General features: G+C 32.4%; 1 protein-coding gene across 1 annotated transcript; it reads right to left on the reverse strand.

The window, feature by feature from the left end:
- Window positions 1-1,221: 1,221 nt before the first annotated feature.
- On the reverse strand, window positions 1,222-11,490 carry LOC131951167 (ralBP1-associated Eps domain-containing protein 1-like; the record flags this gene model as incomplete). The annotated part of the gene is made up of 2 exons (XM_059313492.1): window positions 11,191-11,490; window positions 1,222-1,345 (listed from the first exon to the last, which is right to left on the reverse strand). Coding segments are annotated over exons 1-2 (274 nt in total), but the record flags the coding sequence as incomplete, so codon positions are not given.

Here is an 11,490-nt window from a genome sequence, read left to right on the forward strand (position 1 = left end):
AGCGCAATTTCCATACTGGGATTGCGATTATTAACTCGTCATTTCTGGATGGATGTGTGTCCGCAGCCTTTAAGTCCATATCTCCTCCTCAACGAAGCAATATCGAGGACTAGGTTCCAAAAACAAATATGTTAAGCAAGTTCCGAGGATGAATATAGGCCAAAAAAATTCCCGGAATTCCTTCCTGGATTTCCCGGAAAAGCAAAAAAAACCTCGAACAAATGCAGTTTTCGCCCCATATCTCGGCAACCAGACCACTTAGCGACTTGGAACATTTACCAATCGATTCCTGCCATAATTTAGAACAATATTGCCAAAGTAAGTTTTCAAAAATATCATTTCGTTCGGTCACAAAAAATTTTTTAAAATTATTTAAACTGAGCATCGTGTAGGCCTAGGATGATATTTTAAACTGAGCATCGTGTAGGCCTACTCGTTAAAATAAAACTATTTCCGTTGATATTTTCTATTATCCCCTACACGTCCGCATATTTTTTAAAATCTCGTTAATAAATATTTTTTCTATTTGGTTTTGAATTATTAAAACTACTTGTGTTGCATTATTTATTTGCTGAATATATGATTTATCTCGATTTAAAATTGTTATGGATAACATAAGGAAATTGCGCTTAAATTGTCACTAGACTTTTTATTAACTTGTTTTTTATTACAATAATAATTATCTTGATAGCTAAGTAACTCCTGAAAATTGAAAAGATGTCAAGCCCACTATTTTTTCATGGTCACTAAGGTAAAGATGTCTTCTAAAATCAACCAAACCTCATTTTAATGCACTTTTTAAATGGTTATTTTAGGAAGACAAACACTCCCTGATAAGGAAATTCAGGTTTTGTTTTTGAATTTGAAGCTGAGATTTAATAACTTTTTTGACTTTATTCATGTTGAAAATTAGGGTAGGGGGTGTAGTTTTAAGTGGACTAATCTTACAGAATAATACTGAAATTTACAACCAAATGTGACATTTTGATTTTAATTTTTTTAATATACATATTTTATTTTACTTCTGGCTGTCGGTTTTGAAAGTGTCTGAAATTTGTATATAGGAGTCAGTGGTTACCCAATAAATATGAGAACAAAAGTTGTCCCTTTTATCAGAATTGTGTCATGGGGTCAGCGGATGTGTAATGGGACCCAGCCAACATAAAGTGAGAACTAAAGTAAGTGCTCGTCATGTGATGAGGCACAACAAAAAACTCTTACCAGAATTCAATGCATCTAGCTTTACTGGTTGTCCAGACTGTGCAAGTGCAACAAGCTTTAAGGCAATGTAAAACTGGCTTCTACCAAAGTGACCCAAACGTTTGGCTCCACATAATTCTGTAATCTACATTTGCAGAAGACAAAAGAAATGAAAAGGGGGTTAAAAAGTTGTTTATTTTCACTTCGATTTTCTAAGCTTTGGTAACTTAAAGTTGTACAAATAGACTTTGATAACTATCATGAGTATCATAGCATTAAATGAACAGTCACAACAAACAGCACTCAGGAATAAATGCTAAGTCTATTCTAAAATACACTTGAGATTACATGTTTTTGCCAACAATATATTAGGTACATTGGTTTTTAACATGCATTCTATGCTGTCATTGTCAAGATGGGCTGTTTTGTAATCTCATTATTATTTAAAGTATTATTTTTTTTAAAAAGCAAAGATGGCATTGCTTGAAATTCGTATTTATTTCCGTTCTAAAAAGTAAATAATAATCATTAAAAAAGTTTTTAAAAACCCACGTTTTCTGATTGAACTAAAAAGTAGAAAATAAATGCTATACAGCACAATAATGCAAGCGATCACTCTACTATAAGCGATGAAAAACGTGGGGCGCCGAAGTAAAAGTTATATTACTATTGATTAGATAATACTACTGACTTTTATTAGGGAGCTTGTAGAGAGTCAACAGTATTAGAAACTGTAAGAAAATCACGGCGCCCCACGTTTTTGATCGCTTATAGTAGAGTGATCGCTTGCATTATTGTGATGTATAGCATTTATTTTCTACTTTTTAGTTCAATCAGAAAACGTGGGTTTTTTAAAACTTTTTTAATGATTATTATTTTCTACTTTTTAGTCTTTGTCTGTTTGTTTGCATTAAAATCTTGCTATTGATTTTATCTTTTCACTTTTTTTTGGGTAACGAAGACAACTCGTAAAAAGACAACTCGTAAAAAACACGTGTGAATACGTTACTGACTAGAACACATAGATTTGAACCCGTGTCGAGTGGGATAGCAATCGTGTGCCCAACCACTCGACCATATCGTCTCCCCCATACTGGCCACCAGTTGTTACGGTTGTTTGTACACAAATTACAGTTACTGGGTTATGTCCCTTTTTCCCCACGTTTTTACTACAACGAGCTGACCCGCGGCGTATCATACGCCGCTATTTAGTTGATTTATTTTCTACTTTTCAGTAATTCATAATTTGTGAATTCGACAGTACCAATGCTGCCACTGAAAATATTTGCTTTAAAACACTAACCCCCCTCCTTTCCCCTAACCCCGACCCTACCCCCCCCCCCCGTGAAAGCAGCCTCCTCTTAGTTACCTCCTGTAAGTTTAAAGTCGGTTCAAACTAAATTATCTGCCCCTAATAGCCGTCACTAAACCTGGCTGTACGGTTTGTAAACATTAACGTGACCACAGTTCAGCAGACCATGTGAGGGGTGGGGTAGGGTGTTAGTGATAGTGATAGAGAGAAAGAGAGGGGACTGTAAGGAGGCGCTTGCAGCTTGTTTTCTAATGGCTCGCAGAGGAGAATTATATATATAGATTATATAGCGGTCTAAAATGCTCAATAAAATGTTTCCATGGATCAATTTAGTAATAATAACAATTGAATATTCTAATGTCATCCAAAACAAAGCTTCCCTGAAAATTTCAGCGCGCTAGCTAACTGGGAAGTGCCAGAAATTTCGATCGCAAGATTTGATTGGAGAACCAAACAGACGCGAAAGCAAGTTAAAGAAAACGTGGGGGAAAAAAACTTGAGTGAACTACAAAATTATTGAACTTCTAGTTTATGTCCAATAGTATCACAACCTAACATCAGCATTCACCCAAGCTAAAAGCTCTAATATTATTTCAACATCACAAAGCCCCCTCTTGCTGAGCTTATCAAAAAGACACTGGAAAAAATTATTAATAAGTTACCTGCTGTTCTACCCAAATTGACTTATTCAAACTTTTTAAAAGCAGGACATTACTGTTAAGCTTTTTAAAAATGCAACATATTTCTTTGAATCTACTTTGTCTATGGGAGTAACAACACCAAAATTTGTCCGTCATTTTAAATTAAAATGTCACCCAACATAGCCATATCAGTTTTTATCACCTTTCACTTTACAACTGGATGTGGTTCTAGAATAAAACTAGCCATGACGTAATGCTGTATTTCCTTGTGAGAAAACTTAACAGACAGGTCACTGTGTCTGACTGAATTGGAACCTTGAGCTATACACAGTAGCGTACGCAGGGGGGGAGCAGGGGGAGCGGCCGCTCCCCCTCTGGCCATTTTCATCAAAGTGGCGCCTTTTTGGAAACTTTTTAAACTCAAAGTTTTAAACAATGATATTTGTTAAAAAAATATTTTTGGTCGGCACATCTATGTAAATCACACGATTTCTTTTCATGCAGCAATTAAGCATTATTGTACTAGTCTAGTAGTGTCTACGTTTAAAACACGTATTAACAGCTGTATCAGTTTGCCATTCTAAAAATAACCATTACGATGCATTGCAATGTTTAAAAAACCTCTACGGGTAGTACCACTTGGAAAGAGGGGTGTTAAATTTAAGGCAACTGTATAATGTATTTGCTTACGAATAATTGAATTAGAAAATGTTATTCTTACAGTTCGGGCGATAGTGATTACGATTACAAATTATATGAAACAGTTACAACCCTCCTCCCCCCTGGAGCCCTTTGTAAAAAAAAATATTGCCATAATACCACTGCTACTTATTCAAATCTATTTCTGTAATGTATATTTGTGTAATATATATTTGTGTAATATATAGGTATGTTAAGAACAGTCATCTAAAAACTGACGCTATGTTCACTGTGAGTTGGTTATCTCCCACCCCCCCCCCCCCACACACCTCACCACCACAATTGTGTAGAGCGACATTAATGTCACACTGGGTTGGATAATTGACCTAAAGTGACCGAACAGTGGTGAATGAAGTTGAACCCACCCCCACCCCCCCCCCCCCCCCCTCACACAACCCACCCCGAACTGATCTGTTAAGTATATGTAGAAAAACGCGTAATGATGTACCAAAGTACCATGCCGCTAGAAAATTAACTTTTTAAACGTAAAACTCTGTGAATATTGTTTTTGCAAATACCAGTAAAAAGGTGTGAGCAATACAGTGATCTAACCCATACCTATCACTATGTTAAAAAATAATCTTTAAAGAACACAAAGAATCAGTAGTTAATTAAAAATATTTGATCTGAACTAAAAGACCAATACTTAGTTAAATGTAGACTGTTATTCCGAGTACTTTTCTATTAAAAAGAATAGCATGGTTTTATACCAACTCTGATTTTAAAAACTTTCATTATGCTGTAATACTTTAGCATTTATGATGATGATATATTAAATTCTGATTATAGACAAAAACATTTTGTAAACACGAATAGTGTTAAACAATTTCATTATATTCTTAAGTAATTATTTATTTGTTTTGACTTTTATAATTAAATGTGTATATATATATACATATTTATATTAAGAGACTGATTATTTCCCCTATTTCACTTGTCTTAAATAATTTCCCAGGAATTATTATTTAAGAAATTTTTTTTACAAGAATTACAAAACAGATTGTGTTACGTTCATTGATTTTGGTTGTAGTGTGTGTATGTATATATATATATATATATATATATATATATATATATATTAGTTTAGATTGGTACAATTTTTGTTTTGTCGGCCTACATTGTGTGTTTTTTCTTATTTCTTTTAAGTGCTACTTTCAATATATTTTACATCATAGCGAAGTGATAACATACAGCTATATATATATATATATATATATATATATATATATATATATATATATATATATATATATATATATATATATATCACGTATATAGAACGTGTTAAAAATTCGGCGCCTTTTTTTGCTCTTTTCGCTCCCCCTACAACGAAAACCTGGATACGCCTCTGGCTATACAGATCTAAAATTTGGTGTCGTTGTTATCAGAACAAGGATCAGACCAAATTAGACTATTTGTTTTGTGTTCTTTCTGTAATTTAAAGGTGACACGTGACGTCATTGATTTTTGCATTCTTGTCAAAACAATAAACACTTTTCCTGTTGCATAATTAAAATTGTGTTTCTACATTAGAATTGGTCTTTATTTTTATTTTCCTTTTTTCAATAAAATTTAGTTTATACATTTAAAACACCCAGCATATTATTTTCAACAAAAGTCTGTATCAAGTTCTCCATATATTGCTGAAGGTACAGATATAAAAAAGCCTGTGAAAATATTTTGCGGACAGAGACAGAATTGCGCACATGGGCTTTTATATTAGGATGTTTGCAATTTCAACTTTTCACCATGATATCCTACCATTGATTTATGAAATGATAAATGTTTGTTAAAATTTCAGCTACCAAATGAATGAGTTTGAATATTACAATAGCATGTTCATTTGGTATTATTTTTTGTATTAAGAGATGGAGGTAAATAGCAGTAGAATAGGTTAATTGTATATAGAATTTTGTGAGACAACATATTAATAGTAGTAATTCAACATTTTTCTAGCTTGGCAAATTTTGTTAAACATAGTATATAAAAAATAATGTCATAGGTCTAAATATTAATAACTACAATAAATAGAAGATGTACCAACAATAAGGCCAGACAAATTTTAGAGTGGAGCCCACATGGCAAAAAACACAGAAGATAACCCAAGAAAACATGGTGAAGAACCGTGCTGGGTAAGACTGAAATAATAATAGTTAACAGAACAAAGGCTGGTGGAAAAACTAAAAGAGTGGCAGGAGACCGTAAAGAGTGGAGAACTTTGGCAGAGGTCCTACTTTCCTCAACAAACCTAAACTAGAGTAAAGGAATGGCATTATTAAGGAATACGTAAATTAATAATGTTGGACCTGAAACTCAGGACTAAGTAATAAGTAAGTCTAATCCTACAAGTAGTATTGCTCTCTACCCTGGAGGCGTGGCTAGTTGCTAACAACAATATTGCATACAGGCTGGATGCATGACTACCGACGATTTTTGTCTTAGTTCCAATGACCTTCTTAAAATTACTTTAAAAATATTTACCGCAAGCAAAATAGCGAGTTTTTACATTATAAAAACAAGCTATAGGTGGCAGGGCTAAATATGCCAGAAAAGCATTTTAAAATTTGCTTTGGAGAATAAAGGCTAAAAGTTGGTGTCATTAAAAATAATAGAACTTTCGATAGCTAAGCCAATGCAAAAATTTAATTTCAGTAAAACATTATAACAGCTACATATTTGGATAGGGGCTATCAATCTGATTACAGATCAGTTTAAATTTTCAAAATCTGACCATAAACAAAAAAGTTATGAATTTTTTTTGTCATTAAAAAACAGCAGTTTTTTCAGACAACCGGGGTAGACCCTGAAAGAGGAAAAATACTGGGAGGGTATGGACCAAATTTTGAAGAGTTTTTCACTAAAAGTGGTATAAAAGCAAGCAGCCTTCACCAATTTATATCATTTTATGATATTTTGTAGATTTTTGTATGCCAAATGCAATGATGCTATTTTAAAAAGTGTCTTTTGATTACATAACAGACTTATTTCATGGATTATGTAATACCCCCCCCTTCAATTTTTTTAGAACATCTGATAATCCGTGTGATAAGAAGTCATTCTTTAAATTAAACACTGTTTTAATCTATAATATGACATTTGTATATGCTGAAGCTAATGGTGATATTTAAAACGGTCGAACATTATTACAAAACTATAAAGGTCAGGTTATGTAATTCGCACCTTTTGCTCAAAATATACCATGTATTTATTTTAAAATCTCTTTTGCTCATTGTCAGTTAGCTTAAGTGAATAGCCTACTTAAAGAAAATATAACTAATACAGTTTTAATACAAAGAGAAGGATGCTATAACAATAGTATATTTGTGATGATGTAACTTCTTAAAATATGTTATGTAATCTATGTGCAATCCTACAGGCCTACTCTATTCCAAAAATATAGGCATATCTTATTATATTTATATTTCTTGTTACTTTAAATGTCATACAACTTTCTTCTATAGAATTAGTCTAGTTACAAATGTGTCTTATCAGAATCAGTGTGCTTTATGATAATTTTGTAATATTTTTAAACACAAAAAATTGCTCATTTTTACAATTTTAATAACATAAACATTGGAGGAAAATTGTTTTTTTTTTTAGCTTGTACAAGGTAGTGTAAGTTATAGTTTCCAAGTGTCTATTCACAGTCGACTGTGAATAGCCGTATCAGGGCTATTAACGACTGTGAATAGCCGTTTTTGCTAGATTTAATGTTAAAAATACCTTATTATGCTTGAAGATGTGTGGTCGAGCGGACATGGGGAGTGGCTGTTGTGCCGGAAGGTGCGGGTTCAAACCCATAAGATGCCTTATTGCTATGACTCTTAATGTATGCCTCTTAATCTTACTACCAAATATTTTTTTTCCAGTTACTTGAGTTACTCATGGAAAGGTTACTTTTGTTAATTTTGTTTTTCGTTTGTGACATATTGTTGGCATATCAGCAAAAAAAAAAAAAAGAAGACCTGTCCCATAGATTTTTGCTAAGAGAAAAAATGCAAAAGTGTGATGGAAACTGTGAATTATAGCTGATGAAAAATGACATCCTATTTCACCTGATATGTGATACTGTGAATTTTGAATGGTGATTGATAGTTGAATAGCAATGTGAACAACCAACAAAACTGATGCTTAATTAGTATTATTTATTTAAAAATTACTAGATCTATTGGTCTATTATAGGTTTAGAGTGCATAATTGATAATCTATGACCTACATAGCCTAAATGTCTGATATGAGCCTAAAAGCTAAACTAAACTTTAACCATAATGATTTTTTTAATAACAAATATAACAAAATAAAAATAGCACTGCTCTCTTAATTTATACCTCACTCCCCAGTCACAATAAATGCTTTTATTATTGTAAGATATTATTCACAGTATTAAGCATGAAATGACAGCTGACTGTGTGAATACTAGTGAATAGTCATATTGTGGCTATTCACAGTCGGCTGGGAACTTTTAAAATAGCCCGGGAGTGCAAAAATGAATAGGAGGTTGTAGAACTATTCGGCTTATCAGTCTATGAAAAAATAAATCAAATATTGCATGCAATTTTTTTAAGACCCTACTTTAGGTTGTAGCATGAGATTAGAACTAAAGAGTTTTATAACTTATAAACCTGTTAGTTACTTGGTGGTGGGATTAAGAATCACAATGATACCTAATTTATAGTGCTAGCTTAATTAGAAGCTGAGAAATTAATTTTTTTGTTTTTTAATAGCTGGCTTAACAGAAAATCTGTAAATGGGAGATAACACCAGGAAACAAAAAAAATAAAAACAGCAAAATAATCTTAAACAATTTTATTTTAAAAAATCATATCACAATTTATAACAAATAAAAGTTACAATAATAACTGCCCTTGAAAGAATACAGAAAATGCAATTACAGCTGTAATTTGCGACTTTTTAGCACATAGGCCTAATTTAAATTTAATCAAAATTTTAATATTTCAAATCTTGTATTTTTAGACAGCCCTATTTCTAATTATTTAGTACTGCTGTTGAAACTACAAATATATGCCCTGAAATGGCTAAGAATAATAATTAATTAGGCTATAATTAATGAAAATCACTGCTATAATTTGCAGATCAAAATAATTAATTTTTCAAACTTTGTATTTTTGTGAAAAATATATAGGCCTAAATGTTTTGTTTTACCTGTGCTGATTAAAACAACTTAATAGCTGAGTGTTGGAACAACAAAAAAATGAAATTAAAAAAAATCACCTCTAACTATGAATGTACCAAAACTGAGGTCAACATCTACCAAACATCCAGGTCCACAATTAGAGCATGTACAGGAATCTGAACTGTCCTCATTTCCTCACATGTAGCTAAGGATGAAAGGATAAGACTTGATCTTGCTTGATGGTAGCCTATCAAAACCCTCGAAGAGCAGTCCTTACCAGCCAGCATGTAGACCAACAGATAACAAGCCAAGTCTTGTCCCTCTATGACTTGCTGCAGAAAAGGCTTCTGTCTGGCATCTATCCTAGCAAACAGTTCATGTTCGGCCGTAACACCACCCAGCAACAAAGCAGTCAGCACTTCCTTGTCCTAAAGAAAACTCCCCTTTTTCTCCCATTGATTGAAGAAGTAGAGGAGCCAAAATGTTCAGACAAACTGGTGAAAAAGGTTAGGTTTGCGCCCTGAGACATAGGCAGGTGACAAGAGCTCTCCAGGCATCTCTGTCCTGCGACAGTCTTTTCAAATGTCCCCAGGTGTATCCAATCTTCTTAGTGTCTTCTTTCAGGTCACGTCTCCAGGTCTTCCTCTTTTCTGTAAGTCTTGTGGATTCCAGGATAAACTAATGGCTATTCTAATTGTAAGAGATTCTAAATTAGTTTAAATCTAATTAATAATGCATACAAAATGCCTAGCCCTGATAAGAAGACTACTATGTTCCAAAAATGTTATTGGACAAGGGTTGAAAAAAGGCAATTAAGAATACATTTGCAAAATTAAGTGATATGACCTTGATAAAACTGGAAACACAAGTGGTTTATCTAGCTTATTTTATATAATTACTGACAAAGCTTTAAATAATTAATAGTTATATAGTACAGATTTGAGAACTAGTGCCTTTTTTTTACGGTTTTTGCCATTCATAGTAATGAAAAAAGCAATATGGCGGACTATTAAATTTGCTTGAACAAGGCTTGAAAAAAAAAAAAAATTTGAATACATTTGCAAAATTAAGTGGCATGTCCTTGATAGAATAATAAAGACAAGTGGTTTATCTAGCTTATTTTATATGATTACTGACAAAGCCTTAAATACTTTATAAGTTATAGACTTCAGAAATGGTGCCTCTTTCACGTTTTTTGCCATTCATAGTAATGAAAAAAGCAATATGGCGGACTACCAACAAGGCTTGACAAAAAAATTAATTTCAAATACATTTGCAAAATTCTAATTGATTTCCTTAATAAAATATTCAATATAGGTGGTTTATCTAACTTTTTACTTAAAAATCTGAGCGCAGGCGATTATAATTTTGTGAGAATACGCTTTTGAATTGTAGCTAATTTTTACCAATCATTATAATGGAGGCCGCCATGATGGCAGGCAGAAAAATCGAGATACCCAAGGTTTAAAAAAAAATTAATTTAAGATAGGTTTGTAAAATTTATTCTTAATTTCTTGTTAGAATATGAAACAAGAATGGTTAATCTATTTAATTCTCATTAAATATTGGTGCAGGCGGGTTCTTTTATATTAAAAAAAAAAGGTTGAAAACTTACCTATTTTTCTGAAGCAAATATTCAAGTTAAAAACAAAAAAAAAATGAAAAATTTTTGCACTGGGTAATGGCCGAAAATCCAAACTTTGTAAAAATGTGGTTGCTGGACGGAAGCGGAACTTGAATTATTTAATCTTTAATTAATAAGAGTACTAGGTGAAAAAAGAGAAAAATACTCATGCAGGCTGGAACAGGGAGGTTTTTTCAAGTCGGTTACCTCCCTTGGCCCTTAGTCTACATACTACCCTACTTGTGAATGACAATTAATTTTTTTTTGTTTAGGCCCTAAATCATGGGTTCATCACTAATGAGGAACTCTTGTGTATAGCCAATTAAAATACTTAATAAATTTAAACTAGAGTCTAGATTTTCTACTTTAAATAGGCCTAAATGTCTTTGAAATAGTTTAAAATAGGGCCTACTTTACTTTTAGGCCTACTATTTTAAATTTTATTTAAATTATTTTAACAAAAAATAAAACATAGGCCTAAATTGAAGTAGTTAGGACCTACAGGTCTTTATTACTTTTAAGTATAAGAGATAAGAACATATTAATAATATACATAATTTATAGTCTAAAAGAAACCTACTTGTTTTAAAATATCGGGGTTTAATCCAGAAGCAAGGAATAGCTCCGATGCTTTTTGTCCAGTAATTTTTCCACTTCCTTCAGCATCACAAGCTTGAAATAATTCAGCATAATATTGTTGCTCTCGCACTCCAAGCTTTATACCTTCCATAATTTAAGTCAGTACTATACAATACAAACAAATATGTGACGTACTTTTCAAATTACATTAAATTAATCTTTATAATCATCCATGGCCGTAATTGATTTCTACCAAAATGTAATTGTTTAGTTAGATGAGCAGTCAATCCACCATCTTTAT

This window comes from Physella acuta, unplaced genomic scaffold (genome assembly GCF_028476545.2).
Source record: "Physella acuta isolate Inbredline_101_S28 unplaced genomic scaffold, ASM2847654v3 ptg000802l, whole genome shotgun sequence".
Lineage (NCBI taxonomy): Eukaryota > Metazoa > Mollusca > Gastropoda > Physidae > Physella > Physella acuta.